This window comes from Glycine soja, chromosome 10 (genome assembly GCF_004193775.1).
Source record: "Glycine soja cultivar W05 chromosome 10, ASM419377v2, whole genome shotgun sequence".
Taxonomy (NCBI): Eukaryota; Viridiplantae; Streptophyta; class Magnoliopsida; order Fabales; family Fabaceae; genus Glycine; species Glycine soja.
Genome location: NC_041011.1, coordinates 52,108,611 through 52,125,643, shown reverse-complemented (window position 1 = coordinate 52,125,643; position 17,033 = coordinate 52,108,611). Strand labels below are relative to the sequence as shown.

Here is a 17,033-nt window from a genome sequence, read left to right as displayed (position 1 = left end):
CTATTGCATTCCAAACAACTTCACAAATGGCTTTCCATTTTCCACTTTCACAGTCACTGATATTAAAATTATTATTATAAATTCATGTTGCATATTAATTGAATGATATAATATACTAAGTATAAGTGCTACATTGTTTAGAGCTGGGGAATGGATCCCCTCAATTTATAAATAAAAAACTGTAAAATTTCAATTTAAACAAATAATAACCTTTAAATTAAAGTTAATGAAATTTTAACAAAACTTACTATTTACTTTACAGTTTTTACTATTTTCGTGCTCTTGCGCTTCCTTTCTTTCCCCCTTTGTAGCGCCGCTAGTTTATTGACTCGATGCTCTTCTTCCTTCACTGATTTCTCTTTTGCTAGATTCAATTTTATTTCATTGGGTTTGCGGAAAAATCTGGTAAACAAGATATTGATGCTTTTATTTAATTTTTGTTGCTTTCATTGTAAGGGCAAGAGGCTAGTTTGGTGTTCCATTTCTCATATTCTTCCCTCACTCCCACAAAACAAAAAATTAGTAGCGAACGAAAGCTTAGTAAAGTACGTGAACGGCAATGGTGTAGCGGCAGGAGTGATGGAAGATTTTGCAGGAAGCTTTGAAGCGGAAGGAAGATGAAAGAAAGAAGAGGCTAGAGAAGAACCAGGAGATTTTGCTGAAGCTTTGAAGCAGAAGACTTGTCACATGGTTTGCTGACATGGACTCAAACTTGTCACGTGGGTTTATTTACATAGACTAAGACTTGTCAAATAGACATTTGACTAATAAAAAAAATTTGATTTTAACAAGAGGGACTTATTTGCATAACACATGTAAAGATATGAATTATTTTTTACATTTCAATAATGACTAATATGAAAAATGACTATAAATCAGGGACTAAAATACCTATTTAATCAAAATACAAGATGTTTAATTATTTAGTATAAGAGGTTGTTTAGATTACACTGATGACAGGTAAGATAATGGACTAATAGGTAAAACCTTTTTCTAAAGGTTTAATGTTACTTTTAATCCATTAAATTTCACACTTATTTTGCTTTAATACATTAAATTTTAAACATTCAATTTTGGTCTTTAATGTTTTTCAGATATCCCGTTTTGATCATTTTTTTAATTTTTCGTTAACGTTATTGTTTGTCAATGTTTTAAATTTAAAAATAATCAATTTAACATAGTGATGATTTTTAATCACCATTGTCCTTATTTTATTTCAAGCCTAAATCAAATCATCTTCTTCTTTGAATACCACCATTAAAATCTAAATCTGTTGTGTGCCCAAAACATAGATCCAGAACACAACTTAGATCTATCATGTCACAACCACTATCTCACCCATCATCGTGTCTAAACATAGTACGTGCAACACCGCGACACCATCATCAGAGCATCACCACTCCAAAACCACCACAACCACCATCAACAATCAAACATCATCTGCGTGCCTTCTCGTGCCACTATCGTCACCTTCCACCACCATGACCAAATCCTTCATTAAGGAAATGATACTTAGGGTTGTGTGTGATATTGAGGAACTGCAACCTCTCCATCTCCTCCATCTTCTTAAAGAGATGCATCAACTTCATTTGTACCATAAACTCAATTGCAAATGCAAATCTCGACAAACTCTAAATTGAAACCTCAATGATGGGTTCAAAGACTTGAGAGGTGATGTTGGGCGTGCAATGAATTAGGAGGATTTGAAGATTAGGGGTTTAGGGTTTGTTGATTAATGTATTTAGTGTAATTTTGGGGGATTTTGTAGATTATTAAATTTTAATTTGAAGCTAAGATATTCTAATATTTAGAATTGGAAAATGGATTCTAATATTTACATTCTATGATGTGAGCATATTCATCATCGGTGAGATTTTTCTTTTTGTTGGTTTAAATTTTTTAATAAGATTATAAATAGTGACAATTTTTAACCACCAAAAGCCATCCCTACTTTAAATTAATGGTTTTAAAATTTAAATGTGTGAACGGAACACAAATATTTTTGACGGAAAACATAATAAACATAATGTACTAAAATGACACATTTCAAAAATATAAATAACTAAATTGAACATTTTAAACTTAATAGAAAACGAAAGAAGTATAAAACTTAATGAATCAAAAGTAACATTAAACCTTTTCTAAATAGGTCAAAAGAACATTTTTCTAAATTAAAACGTTTTATACACACACACAGGAGCAATATAGACCATGACTAGTTCATATTGTACAAAAGGACGATAATCAATATTGGATGTTTGGAAGATGATCTGTACAAAAGTAACGGGAAGTTTCTTATCAACGCTCATTAACACAGTACCTAAAATCTCAATAGTTGTGTTTTCGTGCATTCCCATGTTCCAGCTATCTACTACCATAACAAACAAAGACCTTTGATCGAACAAAGTTCCTTGCCACGGGAAATAACATTTCTTGCATTCCTCACAAGGACTTCTGTAAACATTGCAATGCTACAATCTATTCACAGAATCTCAGAGCTGCACAAGATAGTTTCCAGTTTTTCAACATGAAACAAAACCTGCAGCAGATACAAACTATCTATCAGCAATGGATACAGATTCATAAATACTGGATGAACAAATATATAAAAAAATGGAAAAAAACCAAACACAGATGCAATTTTACATTTTTTTGGTCCAGAATATACAGTGACAATGATCCGGCTACAGAATTTAAAAGCCAACAAGCAATCCACATATTAGCTTGCTCCATAGCATAGTAAATAAGAAATGTAAAATATGAGAATAGAAACAGTAAAACCAATAAAATTTCACCGTAAATAAATTACCCCCTTCATAAGCATACAAGTATGAGAAACATACAAATATAAATCTAAAGAATTGGGGAGGGGGATAAAGTAGAGAAAAAAGAATGTGTATCATCCATTTGCCCAAATATTGTTGCTTAGACATGTTGCATACAATACAAGAGGGAAAAAAAGAAAATTAAAAAAAATAATATTGATTTCCCATCTCTTTTCCAACTACTTAAGGAACAAGTCCAGTTCTGAGTATTTTTTAAAATTTCCTACCGAAAATCAGCATTCAATATGACTTAGTGGAAAACAATCCATTCCATGGGCTTTTACCATGATGCTGCAAAGTACTAGTGAATCTTCAGATCTTGGATCAATTAATTACTTTCAATTTGCTAACTTCTTTTAACCTTTCTCATCATCTCCACCTTCATTCTATAGTAGTTCAAGACTCCAAAAGTAAAATAAGTACTTGATTTAGTACTTTAGGATGAAACCCAAGGTTTTTAAACCCCTTCCTCTTTTTAGCCACTTCTTTGGGGAAGAGTTGGGGACAAGCAGCTCCATGGTCAAAAGCTCTCACCAAGAGTTAGCATTAGCAGCATAAAAATGATTACAAAATGAATTTTGATGAAAAAATCATGGAGAAAAGGAGCTATAATCATCAAAACTATACAGAACACAAACGTATTAGGATACATTAGAATATAAGCAGTTCAACAAACCACTTGTTAAAATCTCAGATGCAGTTCAAATAATTTACACCTCTAATATGAAGATGACCAAAAATGAGAATACACAGAATAATTTTTAAAAGCCCATCACAGTAATTACAAAGCCTTGTCACTATGTAAGGAGGTATCAGAACAACTAACAAAACTAAAGCCAAAATAATGATATACTTGAATGCCATCAATTGTCAATCCTGAATCCAATCAAAACCTAATGTATCTAAAATCTAAAAGGAAAGAATGCATAACAACCAAAATCATATACAACAAACAAAACACACAAACCAAAGAATCAGAGAGGAGCTACTTACATAAATTTCAATCTCAACTTCCCCATCTCCATTCCCTTTCAGCACCGTCCTGCGCAGAGTCACCAGCATCAGGATGGCGCAAATATATCCTAACAGTCCTGCGAAAAGGTCTATTACTCCCACCTCCACCGTCGCTCCCACCTGTCCTCGACCCAGCATCACCACCGTGAACCTCGTTCTCGTAATCGGCGTCGTCCGTGGGCAATTCATAGCGGCACACAGGGCATGAATTATGCAGCCGAAGCCACGGAATCAAGCAGTCGCCGTGATACGCGTGCTTGCAGGGCATCTGTGTCACCTTAGAACCCTTTTCGAACTCGTCCTGGCAGACAGCGCACTGGTTCAGCTCGGAGTTCAGCAAGTCGTCGTCGACGGTAACGGTGGGGAGATTCTCGACGGCGTCCTTGGCGGCGGGCGGCGTTCCGTAGCGGTTGGGGTCGTTGTCGGCAAGCTGCTGAATAAACTGCTCGAGGCCGGGGCCCATAAAGTAGTCGCCGATGTTCGCAAGGCGAAAGCCTTGATTCTCGTTGGAAGGATGGTCAAAGTCAACTTGAATGTTGGCACCGTCGGCGCGAAGGTCCTGAAGGTGGTTCTGGAGGAAGACCATCGGGTCGAACACGTCGGGTTCGGATCGGGACCTAGAGACTGATGAGAGCAAGAGAGGGAGAAGTGAGAAGCGGTGGAAGGGGAGTTCGGGATCCGAAGATTCATCACTGTCGGGGAAGAGATTAGGGTTGGGATTGTTAGGGTTGCATTCTTCTACGAAACTTTCCATACACATCGGGCAGAATGGTTCCGACTCATCGGAGCACGTAATCCTCTGACTGCACACGTGGCAGAAGAACGGCTTACCACCGCCGCCGCCGGAAGACATGATTCCTCGTCGTCGTCAATCGCAACGCAATCACTCGTCTACTTTGCTTTCCTTCTTTCTTTCTCCAACCAACTGAAGAACATCTCGCTCTATATAAGTGGGCGAGCCCAAGGTTGTTGGGCCAGATCCAAATACAATAAATGATTATGGATATTAGATGTAGGCATCTTACTAGCTAAATTTGATATATTATAATCATTTTTCTTATTATGAATTGGTATATGTACTAATTATTAAATTTAGTTTAATAATTTAATTTTTTATACGTATCTATTATTATATGTTATTTTTTATTTTGTGTTTCTATTATTTATGGTTATTTAATAAATTTTTTTTTGCACAAAAAGTATAATTTCGTGAATGTATAAAAAAAAAGTATAATCATGTGTAGAAAATCTTGAGAAATCGGAAAACAGAAAAATTTCTTTAATTAAATTGGAAAATTTTATGTTCTTTTTTTTTTTTGTCTGAAAATTAATTGAGTCCCATAATTTCTACATAGTTGAATCTAATCTCGAATTCAATCATTAATAAAATAATTATTGGTGAAAATTTACTTATAAAAAAATTGAAATCATATTCTGAAATAGAAAATGACAAGTGTTTAAAAATTATAAATATTTTATTAAAGACTAATTAAGAGATATTTTACTAAAAAAATTAAAAAATATTTTATAACTTTTAATAAATAAGAGAACAAATTGTAATCTAAAACAAAGATAATAGATCACGTGAGTAATTTATCACAAAAAAAATTATTAAATTGAATAATTCTTCATCCTTTACACGCTTTTATGTAATTTTAAATATTGGATTTTTATAATTTTTAAATTTATTACTATAAAATATAAAAGTTACTCACATGTTGTATGAGTCAAATTACTGATATATTATTAAATGATTATTGTATTTTTCTTAATTTTTTAAAGTTTTACTCTAATAATCTATGCTAATTGTTATAGATAAATCTTTATTATGTAGATTAAAGTCCAATAAAAAAAAAATGAAGTGAGTATTTAAAGGCCATAGAAATAGAAATGCCCATAACCCACACACAAGAGTGTATACTTCATAACTGGGGCGGGCCCGAAGTTGTTGGGCCAACCTGAAAAATAATAGTCCGGCCCAAGAAATGATTATGGATATTAGAATAGATAGATATTTTATTTATATTTACTTTTTCCTTAATACAATCTTGTTCTTCTGGTGGCGATCGGTTAGTGCTGTATGCTAAATGTGTAGTCTCATTTCCAAGTCACACTGTCACCTGCGACAACTCCCTCTTCCACACACTCGCACAGGGTAAGCTTACTCAATTTTTATTGCTTTGTGTACGTTTCACTCATTATTCACTGTGTTGTTGTGTTGTGTGTGTGTTAGCAATGGAATTGCGAGTGTGAGGATGAGTGGGAGAATGGAGGTGGTTTGTCGGGGAATGTTGAAACCCAGAAAGTTCATGCAGAGGAGGAGGAAATTCGAGGTTTTCAAGGATGCTGCAGATGAAGCTGACCAGAAGAATTGGAGGAGAATCATGACTGAAATCGAAGAATCGGGTTCTGCTGTCTCTGTTCTCTCTTCTGAGAAGATTAATAACCAAAATATTCCTAAAGACCTTCTTGTTGGTACCTTGATTAGGTTTAAGCAACTCAAAAAGTGGCACCTTGTTGTTGAGGTATATACCATTACCAATACATACAACTGTTATCTGTTTGCTTTTGATAGTGAACTATTGATTCTAACTGCTTTATTGTGTGATTCTTTAGATTCTTGACTGGCTTCGGACTCAGAACTGGTGGGATTTTGGGAAGATGGATTTCTTCATGCTTATCACGGCTTATGGGAAGCTAGGAGACTTCAATGGTGCCGAGAAGGTCTTAGGATTGATGAATAAGAATGGTTATGTACCAAATGTAGTGTCTCAAACTGCACTCATGGAAGCTTATGGAAAAGGAGGCAGATATAACAATGCTGAAGCAATATTCCGAAGGATGCAGAAATGGGGTCCTGAACCTTCTGCTTTCACATACCAGATAATACTTAAGACATTTGTTCAGGTAACCATACGTTCTTGTCCTATGCTCTTTTATTTCCCTTTAATATTTAATCTCTTACAGCCACTAGTGGTGGTGCTTGTTGTACTTCTGGTTTCCTGTGAAAATTTTCGAATAAAAGTCAAATACATTCACTGTCTACCTTCTTAATGTAACAAGCTCCGTAGTGGAAATTAAATTTTTGGATTGTGTCGATGAATGTGTTCAGTCTTGCCATAGAATTCTTAGCTGTAAATAAGGGCCTAATAATGGCTTTTCAATTCCAACACATATCCTCATGTTTCTTTGATAACTATGTTGAACTCAGTGTACATTTCTTAAATACTGTACAGACTGCTGTTGAGTCTCTGACTTTCAGTGTTGCATTTATATATTTAATTCACCTACAGGGTAACAAGTATAGGGAAGCTGAAGAATTGTTTGACAATCTACTGAATGATGAAAATTCACCTTTGAAACCAGACCAGAAGATGTTTAATATGATGATTTATATGTATAAGAAGGCTGGAAGTTATGAAAAGGCTCGGAAGACATTTGCACTGATGGCTGAACGGGGAATTCAACAAACTACTGTAACATATAATAGCTTGATGTCATTTGAAACAGATTACAAGGAAGTTTCAAACATATATGATCAGGTAAAATTAAATATCTATCTTGTATACAATCTTTGACTTTATCTCTGTTGTACTCAGTGCATGTTTATCACAGACAACATTCTTTTCTGAAGGCAGAATATGCATACTTTTAACATCATATTATTTGATTATTTCCAAAAGAGGAAAAACTTGTGTTAAATCAAATTGTCTTGTCATATTCTACATGAATAGCAACATGTTTGGGTACTTATGTGAAATTCTAGATCTCCTTCTTCATAAGTATAGGCTCAATTTTCAACTGTTTTTGGCTTTGTGTTTTTGGTGTAGAGGTACAAAACAGTCTTACCTTATTGGGAAAAACGCATGTCCCACACTGGCTAGAGATAGTGCCAAGATAGAGTATCTAAGTGGGGGCATCGTCTACCTTACAAGTCAGTTTTGAAGGGTTGAGTTAGACCCAAACCCACATTCTAATTCTAAGATACCTGATTGTTAAATGTTAATTCCTACAAGGAGATTATTTGAATTTTGTTATGGTTTGAAAACCATTATCCATGCTAATTCAGTCAGAATTTTATTAAAATATGACAATTGGTGAAATTAAGTCCTTACTCCTTGCACACAAGAAGCACTTATATTGTCAAGACTTTCATGGACAGATAATTTATTTTAATCTGAGGCATTTTCAAGACTTCCCATCTATGATGCACGGATACTATACGTACATATCCGATACGATTATTCTAAAAATATATAAGATACGATACGTGTAAGATGCATATTTAGAAATTTAGAAATATATAAAAATTCGTAAAACTTGATAAATATATAATTGCAATTTTGCAAATACAAATATACATATATGTTTCATACAATTTCTATTGGATTTTCATGAAATGCTTTAAAGGCTTGGATACTTCACCAATACATATCGATGAAATATCCAAGAGTATCGTATTGGATAAGGGAAGCAAATTGAAGTATTGACATTTCATAGATTTGGATACTTCATACATATCGATGAAGTATCCAAGAGAACCGGTATCGGATACAGATACGTGAAGCAAATTGAAGTATTGGTGCTTCATAGCAAATTAGTTTGCATCTTGTTTCTCTGTCCCCCCCTTTAATTTCTTGATTATAATTAACTCATCAGATATTGAAGTGAATGCCTAATTTTAGATGCAAAGAGCTGATCTCAGACCCGACGTTGTGAGCTATGCCTTACTTGTAAGTGCGTATGGGAAGGCCCGGAGGGAGGAAGAAGCATTAGCTGTATTTGAGGAAATGCTTGACGCTGGTGTCAGGTATGTCAAAAAATAAAAACAAAAATACCAGTGTGAAGAATTAATAGAAAGCTGGATAATTTACTGTAATAAGTTATTATCAATTACATAATGCAATTTTTTAGTAGTTATTATTCAGACATCAGTATATCTTGTTGCTATTATGATTTATGAGTAAATCATTGAAATATTAAAATTCCCATCTTTAGCATGGCAACCTCATCTCTTATCTTTTGTTCCTATGCAAACTGTTATTTTCTGTTTCTGTTGCTTAATTAGTTATGTTTTTATCTACTAAACTACTCTTATTGTTATTATTATTAAAAAAGTTATAGTATTCTCTTATTTTCCACAGACCAACTCGGAAGGCTTACAATATTTTACTTGATGCATTTTCTATATCGGGAATGGTAGAGCAAGCTCAGACTGTGTTTAAGAGCATGAGAAGGGATAGGTAAATAGTATTTCCTTTCTTCAGTGTATATATATTAGGCAAACAATTATACATTTTTCGTTCTCTGGTTATTTTTTGTCTCACTTTGGTCCTCCAACTTATATCCAAACACTATTAAAATTCATGTACCGAATAAATTATAATTAGAGAATATATGTTACTGTCAACATTATTTTTTAGTGCACAACACTGAGCATTCTCCGTGTATCATTGTACTTTTCCGGTGCAGATACTTTCCAGATCTTTGCTCATACACTACCATGTTATCAGCTTATGTCAATGCAGATGACATGGAGGGTGCTGAGAAGTTTTTCAAAAGATTGATACAAGATGACTTTGAGCCTAATGTTGTCACTTATGGAACCTTGATTAAAGGGTATGCTAAGATAAATGATCTTGAGATGGTAATGAAAAAGTATGAAGAAATGCTTGTTCGGGGAATCAAGGCCAATCAGACAATTTTGACTACTATCATGGATGCATATGGAAAAAGTGGAGACTTCGACAGTGCTGTTCATTGGTTTAAGGAAATGGAGTCTAATGGAATTCCTCCTGATCAGAAAGCTAAAAATGTCCTTCTATCTTTAGCAAAAACAGATGAAGAAAGGGAAGAGGCTAATGAGCTCGTAGGGCATTTCAGTGAAAATAACAGTTTATCTAAAGTTAATGGTATTGTTAAACTTGTTGACGAAGATGAAGAAAATAAATATGAATATTTTGATGCCCAGCTCGAAAGGGCTTATGAACATTCTACAGAGTTAAGTTGACGAATGTCAAGTCCTTGAGACCTAAACACTACAAATTTTGTACACTAGTAGTCATTGTATTTTGTGGTACCATTATACTATCAAGCAATTGAAAGTATTTAACTTAGACATAATATACTCCAAATATGGGAGTCTTATTGGAAAGTAAACATGTCCCATATGTCTCATCATCCATTTATGTTCACGGTATCTTGACTAGTTAGCGCATAACTTTGGTGACGTCCAGTAAAAACAAAACAAATAAAAAACTTTGGTGACGTTAATTCCAAATGCATCATTATTCACTGTATCTTGAAATGTGATGTTTTTATGAAAAAAAGAAAAACATAACTGATTTAATCTGTGAGTATTTTTATGAGAAAAAAAATATTCAAGAGTTTTAGGTAGAAACAAATTGGTAGAATGGCGAAATTTATTTTTTTATTTTTAAATAAGAGACTTAATTGATTTGGAAAATTCAAAAGACCGAAATCACGCATAATTTAAGAGATATTATTTGTTTTCTTTTTACTATAATATGTTTTTTTGGCTTTTTTTTCAGACATACAATTGATTATTTTACAATCAATTTAAACAATTGTCTGGAAAAAATATTATAAAAACATCGTCTGGAGTTTGTAATTGGGTTAGTTTTCTAAAGTTAGTATTTGACCTGGTTCTAATCTAATAATAGTAAAATTTGTTTATATGACTCTAATTTCTAGCTAATACAAACGATATCTGCAATTTCTATCGCATGTAAAAAAGTTGTTTGACTCCCTAATTTTGGTGATGACCATTAGTTTTACGAGAGGCTAAGATGCAGAGCAGCTCCGCTCCCCCTATAAAATCACAATTCTTTTTCAAACAACACAGAAGTAAGGAAAGAAAGCAAGAATTTGAAGGAAGAGGGGATATGAATACAAGGAGCTAGTTGTCTATTTGCAATAACATAACATCATCAAGCAGGATCATCGATCCAACCTTAGTATTCAACCCAGAGAGATTTGTAGTAATAATTACTACAACAACTTAAAACAATGGCAGGAGGAGGTTATGTAGATTCGGGAAATGCAAAGCAATTTGAAGGGAAGGTCACTGCATTCGTATTGGTTACATGCTTTGTGGCAGCCATGGGAGGCTTACTCTTCGGTTATGATCTTGGAATAACCGGAGGAGTGACTTCCATGGAACCATTTCTCATCAAATTCTTTCCCGGTGTCTATAAACAAATGCAAGATGATGTCGGCCATAGAAGCCAATATTGCAAATTTGACAACGAGCTCCTTACACTATTTACCTCTTCTCTGTATCTTGCTGCTTTAGTAGCTTCTTTCTTTGCTTCTTCCACCACAAGGATGATGGGACGCAAGGCCTCCATGTTTTTAGGAGGTTTGTTTTTCCTTGTGGGCGCATTGTTGAACGGTTTCGCCGTCAACATCGAAATGCTTATCATAGGCCGTCTCTTGCTTGGTTTCGGTGTAGGATATTGTAATCAGGTAAGATCGCGATAATAACATTGACTTTTTTTTTTTTGGTCCCGAGTCAAAGATCTCATGTGTTTTCCAACCCACTACTTCAAATACTAATTTTATTCGCGTTTTGCTTTAGTGTTAATATTATGATTAAATTTTTTTTGTGTTGTTTCTAATTATTGTTGTACGTATACATATATACTATTTTCAATATGTAGTCTGTTCCAGTATATTTGTCCGAAATGGCTCCTGCAAAGATTAGAGGTGCACTTAATATGGGCTTCCAAATGATGATCACAATTGGCATCTTAGCTGCAAACCTTATCAACTATGGAACATCCAAACTAGAAAATGGATGGAGAATTTCTTTGGGTACTGGAGCTATTCCTGCAGTCATGTTATGTGTTGGAGCTCTTTTCTTAGGTGATACACCTAATTCCCTGATTGAAAGAGGCCAAAAGGAAGAAGCTAAGAAAATGTTGCAAAAGATCCGCGGCATTGACAATGTTGAAGAGGAGTTGCAAGCTCTTATTGATGCAAGTGAGTCAGCTAAAGAGGTGGAGCACCCATGGAAGAACTTCACACAAGCAAAATACAGGCCTCAACTCATTTTTTGCACCTTGATTCCATTTTTCCAACAACTTACTGGCATTAATGTTGTCATGTTTTATGCCCCTGTCCTTTTCAAGACTTTGGGCTTTGGCAACGATGCTTCCCTTATGTCTTCAGTTATCACCGGAGGTGTAAATGTGGTTGCCACTTTGGTTTCCATCTTCACTGTGGACAAGGTTGGAAGAAAAATTTTATTCCTTGAAGGTGGTGTTCAAATGTTTATTTGCCAGGTAAAAAATTTATTAACTCAGCTAATGATTAATACTGTCTCTTGTCCTATTTATAAGAAATAAGCTATAATGTAAATTATAATACAGCTTGTTTCTTATAAACATTACCCAAGTTAGTACTACTTTGTAAGCTAAATCAAATCATTACATAGCTTAATTGACTAATTAAAGGTCATAATATATATCATAATATATATATATATTATTGCTTGTAGATTGCTACTGGAGTCATGATTGCTATGAAGTTCGGGGTGAGTGGCGAAGGGTCATTTTCTTCAGGAGAAGCCGACCTTATTTTGTTCTTTATATGTGCATTTGTTGCTGCATTTGCATGGTCATGGGGTCCACTAGGATGGTTGGTGCCTAGTGAGATTTGCTCTCTTGAGATTCGTTCCGCAGGTCAAGCCACCAATGTTGCCGTAAACATGTTGTTCACTTTTGCTATTGCTCAAGTTTTCCTAGCCATGCTTTGCCACTTGAAGTTTGGCCTTTTCTTCTTCTTTGCTGCATTTGTGCTCATCATGACCCTCTTCATTGCCCTGTTGTTGCCTGAGACAAAGAACATCCCCATTGAAGAAATGCATTTAGTGTGGAGGTCACATTGGTTTTGGTCAAAGATTGTTCCACAGGTTGATAATGATCGCAAGCCAACTACTGCTCAGAGTTGAATCAAGGATGCCCATTATACTGTATGTATATGTGTATGTATATATGTATATATATATATGTATATGTATATATATATATATATATTGTATATATATGTGTGTATATATATATATATAAGGACTGAAAATGAAAAGAAAAAATAGAGCTTGAGTCCCTATGTATCAAAAGAAATGTTGAATTATTGATTAAAAAAATGATATTGCTTTCACTCACGAAAATTTTATTAGACTCTATCCCGTATTCGTGTAATTGTGATAGCTAAGAGGGGTATGATGTTAGATTTAAGGGTATAAAAAAAATAAGGTTATTTCACAAACCTAATCTATAACCCAATCGATTGCTAGATATTGTTACCATTAAAAATAAAATCATTGAATTTATATTTATGACCCAATTCTCAAAGTAAAAGATGCAAGTAAAAATAATTATAGATGAAGACAATCATTCAAAATTTAATTTAGGTAAATTTTAAAAAACAAATAACTAAAACACGAGTTATAACTTTTTTTTTTGTGAGAATAGATTTAAGAATTATATATATATAATGTTTAAAATTATAAGAGATGTCAACATAATTAATGCAGGTAAAGTTTTTTTTAAAAAAAATTATATTTAAAGAGAAACAAATTTAAAAATAAAAAATATGTTTGACAAATTAAAAAAATTAAATTTGAAAGAGAAAAAGATTAAGTCACTTTCAAGATATTTTACTTTAATTTAATAAATAATTTGAAAATAATAAAAAGATTAACTCGGCCCTTAAGAAACTCAAAATAAAATAAGGAATTACATCAATCAAACACCTGAGAATGATGATTAAGATTAATCCCAAATTTAGCCAACGCATCAGCTACTTGATTCACTTCTTGCTACATGTTAGTTCAATTGATTTGGTCCCTATGGACTTCGCCAAATTATAGCAAGGATGAATATTGCAACAGTCATCAGTTAGCAAAAATTAATAGCATTGCTAGAATCAAAATCAAAATCAAAATACACAACAATCCTGATTCCAAGCTAGACGTAATCCATGCCAAATTCCCCAAAACTCCGCTGCAAGGACTGAACACGAGCCTGACTGAGAGGATGCCATCATTTTGGAATCCAATTACCCAGCCAAATACTTGTCTTTTTTCAATTTTTATTTTATTTTTCTTCGTATTTGTCTCTAACAAATTTTATTTTTGGATTTAGAATGACTGAATCCCAGCCCCGAGTAGAAACCCTTTAGCACAACCTTCCTTCACCACATTATGCTGTATTTGCAGCTTCAGATATTATATAGATTATACAACTGTATAAACCTGTTAAACTGTTTCATACAAGATATGGAAACAAACAGATATGCTCCTATATCGCAAGTCTCCCAGCACAGGTCAGAACTTTGAAACATGTATGAATATGATGATGACTATGAAACTGATATTGATTCCAATAAAGCATCCACGTACTCTTTAAGTTTCAATTTTGTAATTGCACCTTCCCTTCTGCTTTCTGGAACTTCCTGCCCGTTCTTGAAGAGTATTAATGTCGGTAGTCCATAAACTTTATACTCTTCAATTAGCTGCGGGTTGGCATCATGATCAATCTTTACAACCGTTAATCTGTCTTCATATTCCTGCAAGTTATTATTATAAAAAATAATCAGGGTCCACGGGAGACAAATTAAGATCCTAAAGAACACTTGACTATAGTTTTCAGGAAAATCATACTATTTGTTTCACATTCAGTGAAAATTTTGCTCCTTGAATCATGAATCAGAATGATCCAACCAAAACTAATTGTCTCAAACTTTTGCAAGCATTAAAAAATTGCAAATGTCAGTTTCAAGTATGTGCCTAAAAAGATTAAGGGCTAAAAGAGCTACTAATACAATTGGCTCCAACTTCATATGAGTTTTAACAAAATGGAGACAAATTATAGAGAGAATGATGTTTGCTCAAAGTCATTCTTCTAATGTTACTGTGACTGCATTCGTCAGCAATTACCAAAAGCTTTCTTAAATTCATAAAAACAAGAAGACTTCTATTTTACATTTTTATTGCCATACCTCTTCCACCAATGACCATTAGCAGCATTATGTTGGGATTCATTCAACAATCATCAAACAGTTATTATTTGATACAAGCCCAAGGCCCAAGATCACCAAAGTTTACAAAAGAAGAGTGCGGCAGAGTGCAGGTGTAAGGCCAGACAATGGGTTGCGGTGCACCTGAATGGAATTAAACAAAAAAAAATGGTGTAACAAACTGCCAAGCTGGCAGAAAGTTAGAGGGGGAGAGTGTGTAGTTAGAGAGAATATAGGCTAGGAGGGACTAGTGGGAGAGACTAGGCCTCTCAAAAGCCTAGAACTATTTTCCCTTTTTTCTTCTCCATTTCACCATTGTATATGTTGTTACTATCAGGTGTTGGTTAACCTCGATGCAAAACCTAGAAATCAATCATTAATCCAGTTTGAGGAAAAAACATCTCAAACCTCTCTTTTTCTTTTCTAAGGCAATTTTTTGAATTATTTTTCTATAAGGAGTACTAGCAACACAATTTCTAACATATTCTTTCCAATACACATTCCCCTATTAAAATTTATTGAAAACTACAAAATAACGAGTGGGGTTCATTAGATAGAGTGAGAAACAAACAATTTTGTGATTTCCAATAAATTTCAATAACTAATAATAGAGAGAGTGTATTGCAAGCATTCCTCTTTTTCAATTGCAATTGTTGGATAATTATATAATGATTTTTCAACTTTTCATTTTCCTTGTATATAAAAATAGATAGACTAGAAACCACATCTCTTATCTCTAACAATCAAGTTCTTTCTAACAAGGAGCAGCCTTCTCAAAAGAAGCGGGCTAGAGTAGGGGGATTTGCATTCGGTGTGTTATTGGTTGAATAGAGTATTTTCATTTCACATTTTTACTCCTTGTATCAGACTTCCTGGTTCCTATCATTATTTAGTACCACAACAAAAAATTCCCAAAAACTAGTTCACCTCCACACAAGGATTTTTTACTTTATTTTTTTATTATAAAATGCTTACAAATTGATTCCTACGATTTGCTAAAGTTATCATCAGTGTTACATGTTTGCTCGATTGGCAAATGTTTGTCAAGTTGATCCCTATCGTCATGTAGGAGAGATGTTTGCCAAAAAAAACATGAAATATATAACACCACAGTACATTCAGCCAGCAGCAGGGACCAATTCATAAATGTTATAGAGACTAAAATGAGGAATTTTTTCATGGAAGTATTGAAACACAGAACTATGTCTAAGTATAGGGACTAAATTTCTAATTTACCCTTTTAACCAGTCAAAAGCTCACAAATTGAAGTTTATACCTAAAATGTTAACCTAGTTGCAAACAATAAATAAGTTAAGCGTCGTTGGAAGCAAAATAAAACCTTAGCGAGGGATTCCATGGCGGAAGAGATGAGACGGCAAGGACCGCACCAAGTAGCGACGAACTCAACAAGAACCGGACGGTTAGCCTTCAGCACCGTGTCTTTGAATTGGGTCTCGTTGATCTCCGTCACAGCCGCACCGCATGTCACCGTAAGTTTTGGAACCGCAGAGGAATGATTCCGGAAACTGAGTCTTGTTCTGTGAGAGGAGAGCCTCTGCCTGGCCGAGCAGGAGTAGGAGTGAGTGAGAGGGACAGAGGACGAGGTTGATGCAGACGCGGACACTGTACGGACCGGAACCGGAGGGAGAGAAAGGAGTGACAGTGTCACGGTGTCCATGTTTTCTAAATGAAACGATAAAGGAAAGGAAGAGTTATGATCAATTCGTCATGACTTGTGTTGTGCTTCTCTTGCATTGCCCAAATATATTTTCTCGCTAATTTCTGGCCACACATATACACATCGGAATAACCAATAATTTCGTAACATCATTTCAAGTTTTTTTTATATATATAATTAAAATAGGTTATTTAACACCAAAATAAATATCAAAATATGCATATTAGACTTGGGATTCAAATTTATCTGATTAATATGATACAACTATATTTTGAAGGCTTACATTATGCCACACAATACATTTTAATTAATTTATAATTTTTTTTATTGGCTAAAAAATTTATTTGATTTTATTTAAATAAATTTTTTATAGTAATTTTTGAAGTTTTTTGGAAACTGCGTGTTGGAGGCTTTATCCAAGTTCGATGAGGTTGAATTGATGGAGGCGAGGTTGGAGGAGATGAAGGGGTTTG

The 17,033-nt window shown here is 34.1% G+C and overlaps 4 protein-coding genes across 4 annotated transcripts; 2 read left to right on the top strand and 2 right to left on the bottom strand.

The window, feature by feature from the left end:
* Positions 1-2,114: 2,114 nt before the first annotated feature.
* LOC114372121 (E3 ubiquitin-protein ligase RING1-like) lies at positions 2,115-4,777 on the bottom strand. Its single transcript, XM_028329534.1, has 2 exons — positions 3,819-4,777; positions 2,115-2,539 (listed from the first exon to the last, which is right to left on the bottom strand). Exon 1 carries the CDS (start codon positions 4,690-4,692, stop codon positions 3,832-3,834), a length of 861 nt encoding a protein of 286 aa, XP_028185335.1. The 5' UTR covers positions 4,693-4,777; the 3' UTR covers positions 2,115-2,539; positions 3,819-3,831.
* Positions 4,778-5,887: 1,110 nt separating this feature from the next.
* Positions 5,888-10,012, top strand: LOC114372468 (pentatricopeptide repeat-containing protein At3g59040-like). The gene is made up of 7 exons (XM_028330034.1): positions 5,888-5,994; positions 6,073-6,364; positions 6,456-6,746; positions 7,133-7,381; positions 8,525-8,649; positions 8,984-9,082; positions 9,312-10,012. The coding sequence occupies exons 1-7, from the start codon at positions 5,927-5,929 to the stop codon at positions 9,847-9,849; spliced, it is 1,662 nt and encodes a 553-aa protein (XP_028185835.1). The 5' UTR covers positions 5,888-5,926; the 3' UTR covers positions 9,850-10,012.
* A 680-nt stretch (positions 10,013-10,692) lies between these two features.
* Positions 10,693-13,040, top strand: LOC114370825 (sugar transport protein 10-like). Its single transcript, XM_028328213.1, has 3 exons — positions 10,693-11,327; positions 11,522-12,145; positions 12,361-13,040. Exons 1-3 carry the CDS (start codon positions 10,869-10,871, stop codon positions 12,811-12,813), a joined length of 1,536 nt encoding a protein of 511 aa, XP_028184014.1. The 5' UTR covers positions 10,693-10,868; the 3' UTR covers positions 12,814-13,040.
* A 706-nt stretch (positions 13,041-13,746) lies between these two features.
* LOC114372545 (thioredoxin X, chloroplastic-like) lies at positions 13,747-16,705 on the bottom strand. Its single transcript, XM_028330153.1, has 2 exons — positions 16,222-16,705; positions 13,747-14,432 (listed from the first exon to the last, which is right to left on the bottom strand). Exons 1-2 carry the CDS (start codon positions 16,558-16,560, stop codon positions 14,226-14,228), a joined length of 546 nt encoding a protein of 181 aa, XP_028185954.1. The 5' UTR covers positions 16,561-16,705; the 3' UTR covers positions 13,747-14,225.
* Positions 16,706-17,033: the final 328 nt, after the last annotated feature.

Coding starts and splice junctions, on each gene's coding strand:
- LOC114372468 (XM_028330034.1), top strand. CDS start 5,927: ATGTGTAGTCTCATTTCCAAGTCACACTGTCACCTGCGACAACTCCCT. Junction 8,650..8,983: donor ATGCTTGACGCTGGTGTCAG/GTATGTCAAAAA, acceptor TATTTTCCACAG/ACCAACTCGGAAGGCTTACA. Junction 9,083..9,311: donor AAGAGCATGAGAAGGGATAG/GTAAATAGTATT, acceptor TTTCCGGTGCAG/ATACTTTCCAGATCTTTGCT.
- LOC114372545 (XM_028330153.1), bottom strand. CDS start 16,560: ATGGACACCGTGACACTGTCACTCCTTTCTCTCCCTCCGGTTCCGGTC. Junction 14,433..16,221: donor CCATGGAATCCCTCGCTAAG/GTTTTATTTTGC, acceptor AATAACTTGCAG/GAATATGAAGACAGATTAAC.
- LOC114370825 (XM_028328213.1), top strand. CDS start 10,869: ATGGCAGGAGGAGGTTATGTAGATTCGGGAAATGCAAAGCAATTTGAA. Junction 11,328..11,521: donor GTGTAGGATATTGTAATCAG/GTAAGATCGCGA, acceptor TTCAATATGTAG/TCTGTTCCAGTATATTTGTC. Junction 12,146..12,360: donor TTCAAATGTTTATTTGCCAG/GTAAAAAATTTA, acceptor TATTGCTTGTAG/ATTGCTACTGGAGTCATGAT.
- LOC114372121 (XM_028329534.1), bottom strand. CDS start 4,692: ATGTCTTCCGGCGGCGGCGGTGGTAAGCCGTTCTTCTGCCACGTGTGC.